Genomic DNA, 21,242 nt, shown 5'->3' with positions numbered 1-21,242 from the left:
TTTCTTTAAAAAAAATCCACGCCCTTGACAATTTTCTTTAAAAAAATCCACGTCCTTGAAAATTTTCTTTAAAAAAATCGACGTCCTTGACAATTTTCTTAAAAAAAATCCACGTCCTTGACAATTTTCTTTAAAAAAGTTCACGTCCCTGACAATTTTCTTTAAAAAAGACCACGTCCTTGACAATTTTCTTTAAAAAAATCCACGTCCTTGACAATTTTCTTTAAAAAATTCACGTCCCTGACAATTTTCTTTAAAAAAGTCCACGTCCTTGACAATTTTCTTTAAAAAAATCCACGTCCTTGACTATTTTCTTAAAAAAATCCACGTCCTTGACAATTTTCTTTAAAAAAATCCAAGTCCTTAAAAATTTTCTTTAAAAAAATCAACGTCCTTGACAATTTTCTTTAAAAAAATCCACGTCCTTGACAATTTTCTTTAAAAAAATCCAAGTCCTTAAAAATTTTCTTTAAAAAAATCCACGTCCTTGACAATTTTCTTTAAAAAAATCCACGTCCTTGAAAATTTTCTATAAAAAAATCCACGCTTTGAATTTTTTTTTTTTTTGAAGAATTTTACGTCCTTGATTTTTTTTTTATTCCACGTCCTTGATTTTTTTTTAATCCACGTCCATGATTTTTTTTAAATCCACGTCCTGGAACAAATTTTCTTAAAAAAATCCACGTCCTTGAACAAATTGGCTTAAAAAAATCCGCGTCCTTTACAAATTTCCATAAAACAATTATCATCTTTGAAAAAAATTTTCTTAAAAAAATCCACTTCCTTGAACAAATTTTCTTAAAAAATCCACCTCCTTTAACAAACTTTCTTAAAAAACCAAGTCCTTGAAAAACAAATATCTTAAAAAATCCTCGTCCTGGAACAAATTTTCTTAAAAATTTCTATGTTCTTGAACAAATGTTCTAAAATATCCACGTCCTTGAACAAATTTTCTTAAAATATCCACGTCCTTGAACAAATTTTCTTAAAAAATCCAGGTCATTGAAAATTATTTTAAAAAAAATTACGTCATTGAAAAATTTTCCTAATAAATTCCACGTCCTGGAAAAAAATTTTAAAACATCTTGAACAAATATTTAAAAAAATCCACTTCCTTGAAAAAAATTTGAAAAAATCCACGTCCTTAAAAAAATATTTTAAAAACATCCACGGTTTTAAAAAAATCCACTTCATTGAAAAAATATTAAAAACAATCCAGTTCCTTGAAAAATATTTCTAAAAAATGCACGTCCTTGGAAACATATTATTAAAACATCCAAGTTCTCGCATAACATATTCTTACGAAAACCTCGTCCTTAAAAATATTCTTAAAAAATCCCCGACCTTAAAAATAATTTTTAAAAATCAACGTCCGGGAAAAAAGTTATTTAAAAAATCTAAGTCCGTGAAAAATTTTTTTAAAAAATCAACGTCCTTGAAAAAAAATTAAAAAGCCCCATCCTTGAAAAGAGTTAAAAAATCCACTTTTTTGAAAAAATTCTTAAGAAATCCACGTCTTTGGAAAATATTCTTAAAAATTCACCTCTTTTTAAGAAACAAATATTAAAAAATATCCACGTTTATTGAAAATATTTTTAAAAAATCCACTTTTATTTAAATCTTATTTTAAAAAATTTATTGAAAATTTATCCAATATTTTTTAAAAAATCCACGTATATAGAAAATGTGTCCAATATTTTTAAAAAAAATCACGTTTATTGAAAAAATATATTTTAAAAATCCACGTTTATTGAGAAAATATATTTAAAAAAATTCACGTTTATTGAAAAAATATATTTAAAAAAAAAATCACGTTTATTGAAAAAATATATTTTAAAAATCCAGGTTAATTAAAAAAAAAAAAAAATTATTTAAAAAATCCACTTTAATTGAAAAAATATATTTAAAAAATCCACGTTTATTGATATTGGATACATTCAATATTCTTAAAAAATCCAAGTATATTGAAAAAAATATATTTAAAAAAAATCACTTTCATTGAAAAAATATTCAAAATTTCCAAAATAAAAATTATTCCAATATAATTTTTTTGGTCATACTTTTACTTTGATTTTCACTTCACCATCCATTTCTTCTTATGCCATACCTCTCCATGTGTACCATTTATTTAAATAACACCACAATTATTTTGTATTTTGTTTTTATGACATTTACACCCAATAACTAATTTGAATTACACCTCCCAGAAAGAAAAGTGGCAAAGAAAAAAAATGCCCAAAAACAGTTGGCGTTGCTGTTCTACACTTACTTGCGTGTACACTTTGTATCACTTCATCTCTTCTTTTCACCTACTGCTAAAGTAATATTTTATGTTTATGTTATGTCCTGTAGGCCAAGCAATAACTGGTGTGTGGTGTGACCATTGGCAAAACTTGTGTTGTTTTTTATAATTTCCGGAATCTTAAGTTTCGTTTGTTTTTGTGTTTATTTTTGGTTATCAGGGAAAAACAAACATCCTCTTTTTACCCAAAACCAAAACTGTAACAATAATTATAATTTATTGTTTATTATTGCCTTAAGTCATAATAATTAAAGTAAGAAATCATGGTAGTGGTCATACTTATTGGCTCTATTACAATCATGCTTTGGCTCTCAATTTTTTCGTACTCACTGTCCTGTCCTTTAATATCCTTACACTTATACACAAATAATCTGTCATCTATACACACACACTCTTTCTCCCTCTTCCTTGTAACACTAACATTTTCCTTGCCACACAAATTTTACTAAAATCCATTGCTATTTTTTCTTTGTGGAGGTTTTATTTCTAAGCTAAGCAGTAATTTGCATTTATGCTAACAATGTTGTTTTTTCTTCTTACTCGTTTTTTATTCTTCATAACTTCCTTGAATTGTTGTGAAATATATTTTCGCCGGACCCCGCTTGGAATATTTTGTGGCTTGCCTCCTGTACAGCTCCTCAACCACCTGCAATTATACCCGAAGATTGTTCAGCGGAAAATAATTCCGTTACTGTGGCGTGGCAGGCACCAAATCACTCCTTTGTTGAAGGCTATGTCTTGGAATTGGACGATGGTAGTGGTGGAGAATTTAGGGTAAGTACTAAGCTCCTCCCCCCTCCCAACCCCCATTCCACTATTGCCATTATTGGTTTATTCACACTTCTTGTGGCAGTACTTTAAGAAATTGTTTTCTTTTCATTCATTTTGTTGTTGTTCTAATTTATTGGTAAATTCTAATGTAGTCGGATTTTTTGTACTAATGCCTTTTCTTATTCTTGTTTTTGTTATTTTCAATTTCCAGGAAGTTTATTGCGGCAAAGAGACCATTTGCACCGTCGATGGCCTACACTTTAACTCCATGTACAATGCTCGTGTCAAGGCTTTCAACAGTGCAGGAGAAGGTGAATACTCAGAACTTATTGGCTTACAAACCGCTGAAGGTAAGTGTAGACTTGTTAGAATAGAAAAAAAAAGAAATTTGATTTTTTCCTAGTGTGGCCACCCCGCTTGACATCAGTTCAAAGTTCAAAGCTCTTTAGGTGTTTTGTTTGACGCATAACAAAATAACTGAACAGTTTTTCATTTCCATTTTTCAATTAAACCTATCCAAGGTGTGTGTATGGATGACAGCAACTAGAGGACTGTGGGATCAAAATGACACTGACAATAGATAAACACATAATAAAGAGACTTTGTGGTGGTATTAAGGACTCAACTATTAACATATAAGGGAACTGGAATACTCCAAATCCACTCTGCGCTCCTACGACTTTTAGTCTATTGCCAGGAGCCCTATAAATGTTCAGCCTTATTTATAAGGAAAATTCCTCTTGAGTTTTGAATTGCTACTGTTTGAACTTAAAGGAGAGAGAGAGCGAGAAAATCACGGGAAATTTACGTTTAGAATAAGACTGGATGTTTCTTCTACTACAAGTCGTGGTTTATTTAAAGAATATTTTTTGAACCACCTACAAGTCGTGGTTTATTTAAAGAATATTTTTGAACCACCTAAAGTTCATGCTTTATTTAAAGAATATTTTTTGAACCACCTACAAGTCGTGGTTTATATAAAGAATATTTTTTGAACCACCTACAAGTCGTGGTTTATATAAAGAATATTTTTTTAACCACCTACAAGTCGTGGTTTATATAAAGAATATTTTTTGAGCCACCTACAAGTCGTGGTTTATATAAAGAATATTTTTTGAACCACCTACAAGTCGTAATTTATTTAAAGAATATTTTTTTGATCCTCCTACAAGTCGTGGTTTATTTAAAGAATATTTTTTTGATCCTCCTACAAGTCGTGGTTTATTTAAAGAATATTTTTTTGATCCTCCTACAAGTCGTGGTTTATTTAAAGAATATTTTTTGAACCAACTACAAGTCGTGGTTTATTTAAAGAATATTTTTTGAATCAACTACAAGTCGTGGTTTATTTAAAGAATATTTTTTGAACCAACTACAAGTCGTGGTTTATTTAAAGAATATTTTTTGAACCAACTACAAGTCGTGGTTTATTTAAAGAATATTTTTTGAACCAACTACAAGTCGTGGTTTATTTAAAGAATATTTTTTGAACCAACTACAAGTCGTGGTTTATTTAAAGAATATTTTTGTAGCACCTACAAGTCGTGGTTTATATAAAGAATATTTTTTTTAACCACCTACAAGTCGTGGTTTTTATAAAGAATATTTTTTGAACCACCTACAAGTCGTGGTTTATATAAAGAATATTTTTTGAACCACCAACAAGTCGTGGTTAATTTAAAGAATATTTTTTGAACCACCAACAAGTCGTGGTTTATTTAAAGAATATTTTTTGAACCACCAACAAGTCGTGGTTTATTTAAAGAATATTTTTTGAACCACCAACAAGTCGTGGTTTATTTAAAGAATATTTTTTGAACCACCAACAAGTCGTGGTTTATTTAAAGAATATTTTTTGAACCACCAACAAGTCGTGGTTTATTTAAAGAATATTTTTTGAACCAACTTCAAGTGGTAGTTTATTTAAAAAATATTTTTTGAACCAACTACAAGTCGTGGTTTATTTAAAGCAAATTTTTTGAACCAACTACAAGTCGTGGTTTATTTAAAGCAAATTTTTTGAACCAACTACAAGTCGTGGTTTATTTAAAGCAAATTTTTTGAACCAACTACAAGTCGTGGTTTATTTAAAGCAAATTTTTTGAACCAACTACAAGTCGTGGTTTATTTAAAGAATATTTTTTGAACCAATACTTTTTGAGTAACCTGTCATGTGTATATCCTCTATGTATCTATTTGGCCTACTGTGTTGGTGTTTCTTGTAAGCCCATTTACTCGGAAACATAAAACCACCATTCTATAGGCTTAGTTATTTCAAGCGTTAAATGTCTGTTAATCTGGCATTTTGCAAAAGACTATTTCATTGAAACATTGTCTGTATGGCAACCAACGAACCAAACAATTTGTAAGGCAAACAACCAAGGCCATACCTTCCATACTTTTAACAAAATATCTATGTTACGACAAACGAATGTCGTCTGTGGTAATTGTTAAGTTTTTCTTTCCTTCTCTATCAATTTCTTTGCATGCCTAAGAAAGTAATTTCAAAGCAAAGTGTTTCAACTTCCTTGTTTAGTTTCCTTTTTGCTTGACTGAAACCAGGATACTAAGCAAGAGCGGCAAAGGGTTTTACGGCCAGCGTTGTTAATTCACTCATGCGTAAGTGTCAGTTGTGTAAACTGTCTTTTACACCAAAGCTCTCACTCACTATGTAATCTTGTTAGCCTAGCTGTTCTTCCTTCACTTTGCAGTATTTAGAACAAATGCTGTAGGTAGTTCAGTTTTTATTCCTGTCTGTCTGCTTGGTGGTTTATATGTCTGAGGCTTTAGAGAAAATTTCTTTTCCTTCACTTTCAAAGATGGCCAACCAACCACCACAACTTTGATTGATGTCTTCCGTTCTACGTCGCCTTCTTATTCTTCTTCGTTCTGGTCTAAAAACTTACCTAAAGTTGTAACGTAGAAGTTTTTGACTTAACTGGCCAGTCTTTGTAGCTTCCAGCAAAATGCTGCTAATGAATCGGATTTGTAGTTTTGTGTTTATTTTATTAAACGCCTTTAATTCCATTTAATTTGTAAATGGCCTAGAGTAGTTTTTCGAAATTACACAAAGATTTCACAGCTTTTTGTTGTGTGTGTAATCAAAATGTTGCAGCTTTCTGGGGATTTTAATTAAAAGGCAAATTCTAAAAGTGAATCATTGATTTCGTCGATTTTTCTTTTTTAAAGTGTTTCATTAATTAAATGAAGAATTAGGTGGTATTTTTAGTAAAAGAAGTCATAGCTTCTTAAATTACTACCAAACTCTTTTTGTTGTAGAACATTTTTATTTTATTGAAAACCAAAAATGATAAAATATTATTCAAACAACAGGAGTTTGGTAGTTGTTCAAACGAATTTGTGTTCGAATCGTCTTAGTGAAACAGGCCATTAACCTTTTGTTCTTCGTTCATAATTTATTTTGTTTATATTATGCATGTACCTATAGCTGCAATGCATAATGAGATGTGTAATAATGACAATTACTTGTGCCTTTAAATGATTGGCTATCCCCGTAACTTCCATAATTTTGTCAACAAACACCACCTTTACGGCGTTTCATAATTCGCATATACATTTTCCAAAATAATTTTAAAAAATATACGAACACAAACATATTTTTGTTAAGGTTACGGTCCCGAGTCGAAGATTCCTCCGAGTCAATCTGGAGCATAGAACTGTCGCCCTGGGATTGCCTGGAAATTTAAATTTTTTTTAACATGTACCTTTAACAAATCTTAAAATATCTGCATTCAGTGGTAGAAATATCAGATTTGAAAAATCCAAGTCTTTCGAAAAATATTTTTATAAAATGCACATCGTTGGATTTTTTTAAATATCCTCGTCGTTGGAAAATATTTTTAAAAAATTCCCGTCGTTGCAAAATATTTTTAACAAAATCCTCGTCGTTGGAAAAATATTTTTAAAAAATACAAGTCTTTGGAAAAATGTTTTTAAAAAAACCTCGTCATTGGAAAAACATTTTTAGAAAATCCAGGTCGTTGGAAAAATATTTTTAAATAGACCGCTGGAAAAATAATTTTAAAAAATCCACATTGGTTGAAAAATATTTTTAAAAGTGCTCGTCAGTGGAAAATTTTTCTAATAAATCCTCGTTATAGAAAAAATATTTTCAGAAAATCCACGTCGTTGGAAAAATATTTTTAAATAATCCACGTCGTTGGAGAAATATTTTTAAACAATCCACGTCGTTGGAAAATTATTTTTAGAAACTCCACGTCATTGGAAAAATATTTTAAAAAATCCAAGTCTGTGGAAAAATATTTTTATAAAATGCACATCGTTGGATTTTTTTTAATATCCTCGTCGTTGGAAAATATTTTTAAAAAATCCCCGTCGTTGGAAAATATTTTTAAAAAAATCCTCGTCGTTGGAAAAATATTTTTCAAAAATCCAAGTCTTTGGAAAAATGTTTTTAAAAAATCAAAGTCTTTGTAAAAATATTTTTAAAAAAACCTCGTCATTGGAAAAACATTTTTAGAAAATCCAAGTCGTCGGAAAAATATTTTTAAATAGACCGCTGGAAAAATAATTTTTAAAAATCCACATTGGTTGAAAAATATTTTTAAAAGTCCTCGTCAGTGGAAAATATTTCTAATAAATCCTCGTTATAGGAAAAATATTTTTAGAAAATCCACGTCGTTGGAAAAATATTTTCAGAAAATCCACGTCGTTGGAAAAATATTTTCAGAAAATACACGTCGTTGGAAAAATATTTTCAGAAAATCCATGTCGTTGGAAAAATATTTTAAAATAATCCACGTCGTTGGAAAAATATTTTTAAATTATCCACACCGTTGGAAAATATTTTTAAATAATCCACGTCGTTGGAGAAATATTTTTAAAAAATCCACGTCGTTGGAAAAGTATTTTTAGAAACTCCACGTCATTGGAGAAATATTTGTGTCTTTGAAAAATATTCTTTTAAAAATCCACGTGTTTTGAAAAAATAGTCTTTAAAAAATCCACGACTTTGAAAAAATATTCTTTAAAAAATCCATGTCTTTGAAAAAAATATTATGTAAAGATTCAATGCCTTTGTAAAAAAAATATTTTTTTTAAAAAATCAACGTCTTTGTAAAAAAATATTCTTTAAAAAATCCACGTCTTTGAAAAAATATTCCTTAAAAATCCACGTCTTTGGAAAAAATATTCTTTAAAAATCCACGTCTTTGGAAAAAGTATTCTTTAAAAATCCACGTCTTTTGTTTTTGAAAAAAATATTCTGTGAAGATTCAAAGTCTTTGAAAAAAAATTTTCTTTAAAAAACCGTTTTTGGAGAAAATATTCGTAAAAAAAATATTCGGAGAAAATATCCAAATATAAAAATCCACGACTTTGGAAAAAATATTCTTTAAAAGATTCACGTCTTTGGAAATATATTCATTAAAAATCCACGATTTTAGAAAAAAATATTCTTAAAAAAATCCACGTTTTTGGAGAAAATATCCAAATATAAAAATCCACGACTTTGGAAAAAATATTCTTTAAAAAATTCACGTCTTTGGAAATATATTCATTAAAAATCCACGATTTTAGAAAAAAATATTCTTAAAAAAATCCACGTTTTTGGAGAAAATATCCAAATATAAAAATCCACAACTATGGAAAAAATATTCTTTAAAAAATTCACGTCTTTGGAAATATATTCATTAAAAATCCACGATTTTAGAAAAAAAATATTCATTAAAAATCCACGATTTTAGAAAAAAATATTCTTTAAAAATCCACGATTTTAGAAAAAAATATTCTTTAAAAATCCACGACTTTGGAAAAAATATTCTTTAAAATTCCAAGACTTTGGAAAAAAATATTCATTAAGAATCCACGACTTTGGAAAAAAAATATTCTTTAAAAAATCACGTCATTGGAAATATATATTTATTAAAAATCAACGACTTTGGAAAAAAATATTCTTTAAAAAATCCACGTCTTGGGAAATACATTCTTTAAAAAATCCACGTATTTAAAAAAAAGTTCTTAAAAAATTCCACGTGTTTGGAAAAAAAAATCTTAAAAAATTCCACGTGTTTGGAAAAAAATATTCGTATAAAATCCACTTCTTTGAACAAAATGTTCTCTAAAAATGCAAAAAAAAAAATAACAAAAAATTACTTTGAAAAATGGGTTTTAAAAAATTCACTTTGAAATATTAAAAAAATATTGAATATTGAAAAAAAATATTTGTACAAATTCTACGTGAAAAAAATTATATTTTACTTTTTTAAGTATTAAAAATAGTGCCTTCTATGAGTAGCTACTATACAGTAGTAGTTACCTTAAGGGTATGTACTGTGCAGTTGTGGCCTCGAATGTCAGACTTGAAGTCTAGGTACTTTACAGTACTGATCTCTAAGAACAGCTTCTTTAAGAAAGTGACCCCTACGGCCAACTTTTTTTACAATTGCTGTAAGGTAATCTAGAGTTGGGTAATCTAGTTCCTAGTTCCAAAACGTATGAGTATCATCATGAAATATAACGTGTACTGTTAAGTATACGCAGTTTGTTAAAAAAAAAATGTGGGCCATTGGAACTGCGAAGTGAACTATATAGTTCCATATAGTTCCTTTGGCACAACTCTAGTAATCTACTGTACAGCAGTGACCTCAAATGGCCGACTTTAAGTCCTGTTATTCTACAGTTGTCACCTCTAAATCCAGCTAATCCATAGTAGTGCCATTTAAAGCGAGCCATTACGAGTATAGAGTGGTGGTCTCGAGAGCTAAAATACACTACTTTGCTCTTAGAATATGATTGCTCCCACAATATCTCTTCTCTGCGTGTCAGATGTCCTCGTTTTAACCAAAGGTCCAGCCATTCTCCTGTGGTGGCCTTTATAGCTAACTACTCTACAGTAGTATTCCATTAAAGCCATTACCTAAACATATATATTTTACTCTACAACTACCCTTCTTCCTTTAACATTTTCTTCCCAGAATTCCAACATCAATTTTACAAATTTACCACAATTTACTGACCAATAAAAACAAATCTACAATAAAACAATTTAAATTGTCTACTGTAAAATGATTGTTTGCAAAACCAACAACAACAACAATAAAAAATATCAAACCGCAACAATAACATTCATAACAACTCGTTTTCATCTTTGGTAACAAAGAAGATGATGAAAAAATTGTGGGAACAAATAGACATGTCTTACATTGTTAAGTGTAGACTACTTCTCGGGCAGTGCATCCTTTCGGAGGTGGTTATGCACCACTTAGTATTGTGGTGTAGACAAAACAACATTACACAATAACGTACTACAACTATTACTACAAGACATTTACACCGGCTATTTCTAAGTGCCTTAACTATTTTCCATTACAATAAAAACACACAATACCAATATTGGCTAACAAACGGAAACGGAGAAAGAAGAATGCAGGGCGATCTTACATTTTTTGAAGACAAATGCAAGCTCGCACTTACACCCTCACAGACAATAGTTTGATGCCAAAGGAAATGCAATCAAATTGAATTTCCTGGTTATTGACTGCATGACTGGTTGGCTGGCTGGCTGGCTGTTTCAACAAAGCTTATTGTGTCCATACAACTTGTGGCTTTTTTCCTTTTATTCGATTTATGTGCTTTCATAACTAATGGAGATTTTGTTGTTTGTTTTAAGATTTCTTTCCTTTAACATTGTCCTTTTTTTCTTGTGTGTCTTCTTTACAGTTGCCTGGTTTACCTTCGATCCTGTTTTAAGCGGTGGCCCCGGTTCTGGTCTTATCTTTAGCAATAATAATGCCACGGTCTCGGTGGAAGGTTGGGAGCATCGTGTCGCCTTGGGATCTGTTGGTTTCTCACGTGGCATTCACTATTGGGAATTTACCATTGACAATTATACGGCAGACACAGATCCAGCCTTTGGTGTGGCACGCATTGATGTTAATCGCAATAAAATGTTGGGTAAGTAGCTGAGTTTTGTCAATAAGTTATGTAATATCGAGATAATATGGAAGAATGAATGTGTGGTGTCACAAAGAAGTGGACTTTGGTATGTTGGAGGAATTTAAAAAAAAATGTTATGGGATGGGAAATGGATAAAAAAGGGAAAAATAATCAGTTGGAATGAAAGGATTAAAAAAATTGGTAAACAGGTGAAATTCGAACAACATCGGCAGTTCATTTACAGAAAAATTCACTTTAAAATTGTTCTTCTAATCCTTGGAAAATTTTAAAATATCGTTAAAAAATATACAAAATTAAAAATCAATGCTTTTATATGCTTCTATAGAACCTTTATGAAAGAAAGGGTGCTTCTATAGACTCCTTCTGAAAGAAAGGGTGCTTCTATAGACTCCTTCTAAAAGAAAGGGTGCTTCTATAAGCTTATTCTGAAAAAAGGGTGCTTCTATAGACCATTTTTAAAGAAAGGGTGCTTCTATAGAAACTTTGTGATAGAAAGTGTGCTTCTATAGACACTTTCTGAAAAAAGTGTGCTTCTATAGACACTTTCTGAAAAAAGTGTGCTTCTATAGACACTTTCTGAAAAAAGTGTGCTTCTATAGACACTTTCTGAAAAAAGTGTGCTTCTATAGACCATTTTTAAAGAAAGGGTGCTTCTATAGACCCTTTCTGAAAGAAGGGACGCTTCTATAGACCCTTTCTGAAAGAAGGGGCACTTCTATAGACCCTTTCTGAAAGAAGGGGCGCTTCTATAGACCTTTTCTGAAAGAAAAGACCCTTTCTAAAAGAAAGGGTGCTTCTATAGACCCTTTCTAAGAGAAAGGGTGCTTCTATAGACCCATTCTAAGAGAAAGGGGGCTTCTATAGACCCTTTCTAAGAGAAAGGGTGCTTCTATAGACCCATTCTAAGAGAAAGGGTGCTTCTATAGACCCTTTCTAAAAGAAAGGGTGCTTCTATAGACCCTTTCTAAAAGAAAGGGTGCTTCTATAGACCCTTTCTAAAAGAAAGGGTGCTTCTATAGACCCTTTCTAAAAGAAAGGGTGCTTCTATAGACCCTTTCTAAAAGAAAGGGTGCTTCTATAGACCCTTTCTAAAAGAAAGGTTGCTTCTATAGACCCTTTCTAAAAGAAAGGTTGCTTCTATAGACCCTTTCTAAAAGAAAGGTTGCTTCTATAGACCCTTTCTAAAAGAAAGGGTGCTTCTATAGACCATTTCTAAAAGAAAGGTTGCTTCTATAGACCCTTTCTAAAAGAAAGGGTGCTTCTATAGACCCTTTCTAAAAGAAAGGGTGCTTCTATAGACCCTTTCTAAAATAAAGGGTGCTTCTATAGACCCTTTCTAAAAGAAAGGGTGCTTCTATAGACCCTTTCTAAAAGAAAGGGTGCTTCTATAGACCCTTTCTAAAAGAAAGGGTGCTTCTATAGACCCTTTCTAAAAGAAAGGGTGCTTCTATAGACCCTTTCTAAAAGAAAGGGTGCTTCTATAGACCCTTTCTAAAAGAAAGGGTGCTTCTATAGACCCTTTCTAAAAGAAAGGGTGCTTCTATAGACCCTTTCTAAAAGAAAGGGTGCTTCTATAGACCCTTTCTAAAAGAAAGGGTGCTTCTATAGACCCTTTCTAAAAGAAAGGGTGCTTCTATAGACCCTTTCTAAAAGAAAGGGTGCTTCTATAGACCCTTTCTAAAAGAAAGGGTGCTTCTATAGACCCTTTCTAAAAGAAAGGGTGCTTCTATAGACCCTTTCTAAAAGAAAGGGTGCTTCTATAGACCCTTTCTAAAAGAAAGGGTGCTTCTATAGACCCTTTCTAAAAGAAAGGGTGCTTCTATAGACCCTTTCTAAAAGAAAGGGTGCTTCTATAGACCCTTTCTAAAAGAAAGGGTGCTTCTATAGACCCTTTCTAAAAGAAAGGGTGCTTCTATAGACCCTTTCTAAAAGAAAGGGTGCTTCTATAGACCCTTTCTAAAAGAAAGGGTGCTTCTATAGACCCTTTCTAAAAGAAAGGGTGCTTCTATAGACCCTTTCTAAAAGAAAGGGTGCTTCTATAGACCCTTTCTAAAAGAAAGGGTGCTTCTATAGACCCTTTCTAAAAGAAAGGGTGCTTCTATAGACCCTTTCTAAAAGAAAGGGTGCTTCTATAGACCCTTTCTAAAAGAAAGGGTGCTTCTATAGACCCTTTCTAAAAGAAAGGGTGCTTCTATAGACCCTTTCTAAAAGAAAGGGTGCTTCTATAGACCCTTTCTAAAAGAAAGGGTGCTTCTATAGACCCTTTCTAAAAGAAAGGGTGCTTCTATAGACCCTTTCTAAAAGAAAGGGTGCTTCTATAGACCCTTTCTAAAAGAAAGGGTGCTTCTATAGACCCTTTCTAAAAGAAAGGGTGCTTCTATAGACCCTTTCTAAAAGAAAGGGTGCTTCTATAGACCCTTTCTAAAAGAAAGGGTGCTTCTATAGACCCTTTCTAAAAGAAAGGGTGCTTCTATAGACCCTTTCTAAAAGAAAGGGTGCTTCTATAGACCCTTTCTAAAAGAGAGGGTGCTTCTATAGACCCTTTCTAAAAGAAAGGGTGCTTCTATAGACCCTTTCTAAAAGAAAGGGTGCTTCTATAGACCCTTTCTAAAAGAAAGGGTGCTTCTATAGACCCTTTCTAAAAGAAAGGGTGCTTCTATAGACCCTTTCTAAAAGAAAGGGTGCTTCTATAGACCCTTTCTAAAAGAAAGGGTGCTTCTATAGACCCTTTCTAAAAGAAAGGGTGCTTCTATAGACCCTTTCTAAAAGAAAGGGTGCTTCTATAGACCCTTTCTAAAAGAAAGGGTGCTTCTATAGACCCTTTCTAAAAGAAAGGGTGCTTCTATAGACCCTTTCTAAAAGAAAGGGTGCTTCTATAGACCCTTTCTAAAAAAAAGGGTGCTTCTATAGACCCTTTCTAAAAGAAAGGGTGCTTCTATAGACCCTTTCTAAAAGAAAGGGTGCTTCTATAGACCCTTTCTAAAAGAAAGGGTGCTTCTATAGACCCTTTCTAAAAGAAAGGGTGCTTCTATAGACCCTTTCTAAAAGAAAGGGTGCTTCTATAGACCCTTTCTAAAAGAAAGAGTGCTTCTATAGACCCTTTCTAAAAGAAAGGGTGCTTCTATAGACCCTTTCTAAAAGAAAGGGTGCTTCTATAGACCCTTTCTAAAAGAAAGGGTGCTTCTATAGACCCTTTCTAAAAGAAAGGGTGCTTCTATAGACCCTTTCTAAAAGAAAGGGTGCTTCTATAGACCCTTTCTAAAAGAAAGGGTGCTTCTATAGACCCTTTCTAAAAGAAAGGGTGCTTCTATAGACCCTTTCTAAAAGAAAGGGTGCTTCTATAGACCCTTTCTAAAAGAAAGGGTGCTTCTATAGACCCTTTCTAAAAGAAAGGGTGCTTCTATAGACCCTTTCTAAAAGAAAGGGTGCTTCTATAGACCCTTTCTAAAAGAAAGGGTGCTTCTATAGACCCTTTCTAAAAGAAAGGGTGCTTCTATAGACCCTTTCTAAAAGAAAGGGTGCTTCTATAGACCCTTTCTAAAAGAAAGGGTGCTTCTATAGACCCTTTCTAAAAGAAAGGGTGCTTCTATAGACCCTTTCTAAAAGAAAGGGTGCTTCTATAGACCCTTTCTAAAAGAAATGGTGCTTCTATAGACCCTTTCTAAAAGAAAGGGTGCTTCTATAGACCCTTTCTAAAAGAAAGGGTGCTTCTATAGACCCTTTCTAAAAGAAAGGGTGCTTCTATAGACCCTTTCTAAAAGAAAGGGTGCTTCTATAGACCCTTTCTAAAAGAAAGGGTGCTTCTATAGACCCTTTCTAAAAGAAAGGGTGCTTCTATAGACCCTTTCTAAAAGAAAGGGTGCTTCTATAGACCCTTTCTAAAAGAAAGGGTGCTTCTATAGACCCTTTCTAAAAGAAAGGGTGCTTCTATAGACCCTTTCTAAAAGAAAGAGTGCTTCTATAGACCCTTTCTAAAAGAAAGGGTGCTTTTATAGACCCTTTCTAAAAGAAAGGGTGCTTCTATAGACCCTTTCTAAAAGAAAGGGTGCTTCTATAGACCCTTTCTAAAAGAAAGGGTGCTTCTATAGACCCTTTCTAAAAGAAAGGGTGCTTCTATAGACCCTTTCTAAAAGAAAGGGTGCTTTTATAGACCATTTCTAAAAGAAAGGGTGCTTCTATAGACCCTTTCTAAAAAGCCTTTCTAGCCTTTCGAAAAGGGTGCTTCTATAGAGCCTTTCTAAAAGAAAGGATGCTTCTATATATCATGTCTGAAGGAAAGGGTGCTTCTGTAGACCCTTTCTGATAGAAAGAGTGCTTCTATAGACCCTTTCTGATAGAAAGGGTGCTTCTATGGACCCTTTCTGATAGAAAGGGTGCTTCTATAGACCCTTTCTGATAGAAAGGGTGCTTCTATAGACTCTTTCTGATAGAAAGGGTGCTTCTATAGACCCTTTCTGATAGAAAGGGTGCTTCTATAGACCCTTTCTGATAGAAAGGGTGCTTCTGTAGACCCTTTCTGATAGAAAGAGTGCTTCTATAGACCCTTTCTGATAGAAAGGGTGCTTCTATGGACCCTTTCTGATAGAAAGGGTGCTTCTATAGACCCTTTCTGATAGAAAGGGTGCTTCCATAGACTCTTTCTGATAGAAAGGGTGCTTCTATAGACCCTTTCTGATAGAAAGGGTGCTTCTATAGACCCTTTCTGATAGAAAGGGTGCTTCTATAGACCCTTTCTGATAGAAAGGGTGCTTCTATAGACCCTTTCTGATAGAAAGGGTGCTTCTATAGACCCTTTCTGATAGAAAGGGTGCTTCTATAGACCCTTTCTGATAGAAAGGGTGCTTCTATAGACCCTTTCTGATAGAAAGGGTGCTTCTATAGACCCTTTCTGATAGAAAGGGTGCTTCTATAGACCCTTTCTGATAGAAAGGGTGCTTCTATAGACCCTTTCTGATAGAAAGGGTGCTTCTATAGACCCTTTCTGATAGAAAGGGTGCTTCTATAGACCCTTTCTGATAGAAAGGGTGCTTCTATAGACCCTTTCTGATAGAAAGGGTGCTTCTATAGACCCTTTCTGATAGAAAGGGTGCTTCTATAGACCCTTTCTGATAGAAAGGGTGCTTCTATAGACCCTTTCTGATAGAAAGGGTGCTTCTATAGACCCTTTCTGATAGAAAGGGTGCTTCTATAGACCCTTTCTGATAGAAAGGGTGCTTCTATAGACCCTTTCTGATAGAAAGGGTGCTTCTATAGACCCTTTCTGATAGAAAGGGTGCTTCTATAGACCCTTTCTGATAGAAAGGGTGCTTCTATAGACCCTTTCTGATAGAAAGGGTGCTTCTATAGACCCTTTCTAAAAGAAAGGGTGCTTCTATAGACCCTTTCTAAAAGAAAGGGTGCTTCTATAGACCCTTTCTAAAAGAAAGGGTGCTTCTATAGACCCTTTCTAAAAGAAAGGGTGCTTCTATAGACCCTTTCTAAAAGAAAGGGTGCTTCTATAGACCCTTTCTAAAAGAAAGGGTGCTTCTATAGACCCTTTCTAAAAGAAAGGGTGCTTCTATAGACCCTTTCTAAAAGAAAGGGTGCTTCTATAGACCCTTTCTAAAAGAAAGGGTGCTTCTATAGACCCTTTCTAAAAGAAAGGGTGCTTCTATAGACCCTTTCTAAAAGAAAGGGTGCTTCTATAGACCCTTTCTAAAAGAAAGGGTGCTTCTATAGACCCTTTCTAAAAGAAAGGGTGCTTCTATAGACCCTTTCTAAAAGAAAGGGTGCTTCTATAGACCCTTTCTAAAAGAAAGGGTGCTTCTATAGACCCTTTCTAAAAGAAAGGGTGCTTCTATAGACCCTTTCTAAAAGAAAGGGTGCTTCTATAGACCCTTTCTAAAAGAAAGGGTGCTTCTATAGACCCTTTCTAAAAGAAAGGGTGCTTCTATAGACCCTTTCTAAAAGAAAGGGTGCTTCTATAGACCCTTTCTAAAAGAAAGGGTGCTTCTATAGACCCTTTCTAAAAGAAAGGGTGCTTCTATAGACCCTTTCTAAAAGAAAGGGTGCTTCTATAGACCCTTTCTAAAAGAAAGGGTGCTTCTATAGACCCTTTCTAAAAGAAAGGGTGCTTCTATAGACCCTTTCTAAAAGAAAGGGTGCTTCTATAGACCCTTTCTAAAAGAAAGGGTGCTTCTATAGACCCTTTCTAAAAGAAAGGGTGCTTCTATAGACCCTTTCTAAAAGAAAGGGTGCTTCTATAGACCCTTTCTAAAAGAAAGGGTGCTTCTATAGACCCTTTCTAAAAGAAAGGGTGCTTCTATAGACCCTTTCTAAAAGAAAGGGTGCTTCTATAGACCCTTTCTAAAAGAAAGGGTGCTTCTATAGACCCTTTCTAAAAGAAAGGGTGCTTCTATACACCCTTTCTAAAAGAAAGGGTGCTTCTATACACCCTTTCTAAAAGAAAGGGTGCTTCTATACACCCTTTCTAAAAGAAAGGGTGCTTCTATACACCCTTTCTAAAAGAAAGGGTGCTTCTATACACCCTTTCTAAAAGAAAGGGTGCTTCTATACACCCTTTCTAAAAGAAAGGGTGCTTCTATACACCCTTTCTAAAAGAAAGGGTTCTTCTATGGACCCTTTCTAAACGAAAGGGTGCTTCTATAGACCCTTTCTTAAAGAAAGGGTGCTCCTATAGACCCTTTGTAAAATAAGGGGTGCTCCTATAGACCCTTTGTAAAATAAGTGGTGCTTCTATAGGCCCTTTCTAAAAGGAAGGGTGCTTCTATAGACCCTTTCTAAAAGAAAGGGTGCTTCTATAGACCATTTCTAAACGAAAGGGTGCTTCTATAGACCCTTTCTAAAAGAAAGGGTGCTTCTATAGACCCTTTCTAAAAGAAAGGGTGCTTCTATAGACCCTTTCTAAAAGAAAGGGTGCTTCTATAGGCCCTTTCTAAAAGAATGGTGCTTCTATAGACCCTTTCTAAAAGAAAGGGTGCTTCTATAGACCCTTTCTAAAAGAAAGGGTGCTTCTATAGACCCTTTCTAAAAGAAAGGGTGCTTCTGTAGACCCTTTCTTAAAGAAAATCTGTTTCTATAGACCCTTTCTAAAAGAAGGGGTGCTTCTGTAGACCCTTTCTTAAAGAAAATCTGTTTCTATAGACCCTTTCTAAAAGAAAGGGTGCTTCTGTAGACCCTTTCTTAAAGAAAATCTGTTTCTATAGACCCTTTCTAAAAGAAAGGGTGCTTCTGTAGACCCTTTCTTAAAGAAAATCTGTTTCTATAGACCCTTTCTAAAAGAAAGGGTGCTTCTGTAGACCCTTTCTTAAAGAAAATCTGTTTCTATAGACCCTTTCTAAAAGAAAGGGTGCTTCTGTAGACCCTTTCTTAAAGAAAATCTGTTTCTATAGACCCTTTCTAAAAGAAAGGGTGCTTCTATAGACCCTTTCTAAAAGAAATGGTGCTTTTATAGTCCCTTTCTGAATGAAAAGGTTGCATTTATAGAGCCTTTCTGAATGAAAGGCTGCTTCTATAAACCCTTTTTGAAAGAAAGGCTGCTTCTATAGACCCTTTCACTTCTGCACCCTGTTTGTACTTGAAACAAGTCTGCAAAAATTATCCATTTATTTATTACTCCTCTTAGCATAAAATACCATCACATTGTTGCACATACTTACATATGTTTACACCTACTCATGAAAAGGTGTACTCCACATCTATCACTAAGATAAAGTTTAGAAACTTTTGGAGTTATATTACACTGTTACTGACATAAATAAACTAATCTTATAGCAGTAAACTTCAAGTTACTTCATCGCTTCTCAAGAAGAAAAAAACTAACAGGAATAACAACCCGGAGATATGGAATTTTCAAATACTTGTAACTTTAGAATGTAATTTTTGTATTAAATAAGGCAAACAATGTGAAGTAAACCAAAAACAACAGCCACCAGTCTAAAAATACCAACAATAAATAAAAGTTTTGCGAAAACGTTAAAGTTTTCACTTCCAGATGAAGTCAGAAGAACAAGACGAAAATTATTTGATTGTACTACACCAATGTAAAGTAAAGAGGGTGAAAGGAGGCGTGGAGTTAAAACTGAGAGTTAATTTTTGAGTTGTAAAATTCGCGTAGCACGTATCACTACGGATGACACCTACTCACCGCTATATACTACATATACTGCTATTTTGTAACTAAAAGCTTTTCACGAAAAGTCATCACGTACGCAATGTCTTAAAAGTTGAATATAGTTGCGAACGACGTTAAAGAAAGATAATTCGATGATGCGGGGGTGTGTTAGATAAGGTTGGGGTATTGGAAGGTAAGTTGAACATGACCATAAAGGTATCAAATCCAAGCCATATTATAAAGATACACTGGCTGCTCAGAAATTGTGACCGATAGGCGGAAGATAAACAAAAAGTTCTGTCGAACCAAAAAATATTAAAATATCTTTTTTCAATAATAAAAAAACTTTTAAAAAAATGAATCATCGTGCTTTCCTGGTTTCGTAGCATACACCCTAACATCCTACAGAGAAAAGCCCCTCTTAATACTCTAAAAATTACTCGATCGCCACCTAAAAGCTTAAGTTGCAAGACCACTTATCGAAATCTTGTGACGATCAGATCCCACTACCCTTCACTTAATAGACCACCCCACCAAAAAAATAAAAAATATATAATAAGTCAAAATACCCTCCAAAAACTTCCCACTAACAATGTGAAACGCGTCAACGAGGAAGTTTTTGAAACATTAAGCAGACTAAGAAAAGTTCTTCCGTTGCAATGACGTTTTTTTGCCCCTCTCCTGAATTTGTTGCGTCAGTGTCAGTAACATGAGGGTGGTGGTGGTGAATGAACACAACAATAACATCGAAAAAAAAGTTTTGAATTTTTACTGCAGTGGTGTCTTATGAAATTTTAATTTGAAAACTTCTCTGAGATGAGCGGCAAACGTTAACACGTGTCAAATGTAGCAACAAGACAGCACAATGAGAGCCGCGGTAACAAATAAAATGAAATCAACAACTCGCGTATATCGTGAATTAAGGATTAGTGACATGGTGTTAAAGAAACCAAAAACAAAAAACAACCTGAAAAAGTTAGAAAAGAAAATTGTGAAAAAATATGGTTTAAATGGCTTAAACGGGCGTTCTAAAATATTAAAAAGAGGTCACTTTTGAGGTTCTAAGGGTAGATTTTAAAGGAATTTTTTAGCTGTATTTAGGACTTTGAATATGGAGGCTCTATACGTGGATTTGAAGCAATTTTGAAATTAATGTACTCTAAATATGGGTTAAAAAGGACTTTTCAAAGCCAATTTAAGGACCTGTGAAACTCCATTTACAGAACTCTATCGCTTTCTAATCGAGCTATGCCCCATATAAAGGTACCACCGGATTTTTTTATTTTGATAATTTTAGCCAACATTTTCAAGTGAACATAATACCTCCTTGAAAAAATAATAATATAGATCCACGTTTAGGTATAGCTCCCATATAAAGGTACCTTTGAACTCTGTCCAGATCAAGAAGATTTCTCCTGATGTGCCTGGGGGAAACTGTCCTCTAGATCGTGACAGTGATGCTTACGACGATAACACCCATGCAGGTACTGCATCGACAAAATCTTCATCTCCTCATGAAGGTCGTCCACTTGTGTCATTAAGAGGCACTCTGTTACAGTCCTCATTGCGACATTCTGGCAGGTTTGAATAGCACTAACACTGGCGTGGCATAGCTTACCACAGAACGGTATATTGCCTGATAGGTCATCAAAGATTCTTTGTCAGTAACCAAGTGCTGCCGGCCAGCGACATGAGAACCTTGTTCCTACTTTTGATCTTGCCGCAAAGAGTTGTGGCTTGCGCGAACGACTTAAACATGCTGCCGAACGTTACAACCCATATTTTGGTTTAGTTGGTAGTCGGTATTAGGATACCATCGATCAATACGTTTAGAGGGAGCCTCATTTCAGCCGTCCAGGTGGTAAATAGTGTGGGCATAGATTTCGTGGCGTATATTTTTATATTCCTTAGATGGGACAACTGCACTAATTCAGATATTTAAAGGTTTAACCTATCACACATATCATCAACGCCATGATCGTGTAATCAACCGCATAAATTACGATCTCTTTGCCGTCTGGAGGGTGTGGAAAGGTAGAGGTTAAATAGTTCCGGACATATTACACTGCTTTGGAAGATTTCCCGTTTCACTTTACGACTCTTAGACTTCTTATTTCT

The 21,242-nt window shown here is 33.7% G+C and overlaps 1 protein-coding gene across 6 annotated transcripts in view; it reads left to right on the top strand.

The window, feature by feature from the left end:
• Trim9 (E3 ubiquitin-protein ligase Trim9) overlaps window positions 1-21,242 on the top strand; it is a 428,329-nt gene that overhangs the window by 394,237 nt on the left and 12,850 nt on the right. For all 6 annotated transcript variants that reach the window (XR_012410546.1, XR_012410545.1, XR_012410544.1 and 3 more), the window contains 3 exons: window positions 2,937-3,076; window positions 3,285-3,423; window positions 10,775-11,008. Coding sequence is in view for 3 of the 6 variants with exons in the window: in XM_073970638.1 (XP_073826739.1) it covers window positions 2,937-3,076; window positions 3,285-3,423; window positions 10,775-11,008 (513 nt within the window). In the remaining 3 variants the exon portion in view is untranslated. The remainder of the gene's footprint in view (window positions 1-2,936; window positions 3,077-3,284; window positions 3,424-10,774; window positions 11,009-21,242) is intronic.

The sequence above is a fragment of the Musca autumnalis genome, unplaced genomic scaffold (genome assembly GCF_047663935.1).
Source record: "Musca autumnalis isolate F117 unplaced genomic scaffold, ASM4766393v1 scaffold_2, whole genome shotgun sequence".
NCBI lineage: Eukaryota > Metazoa > Arthropoda > Insecta > Diptera > Muscidae > Musca > Musca autumnalis.
The sequence above is the reverse complement of the archived record's forward strand: the minus strand, read 5'-3'. Positions and strand labels throughout refer to the sequence as shown.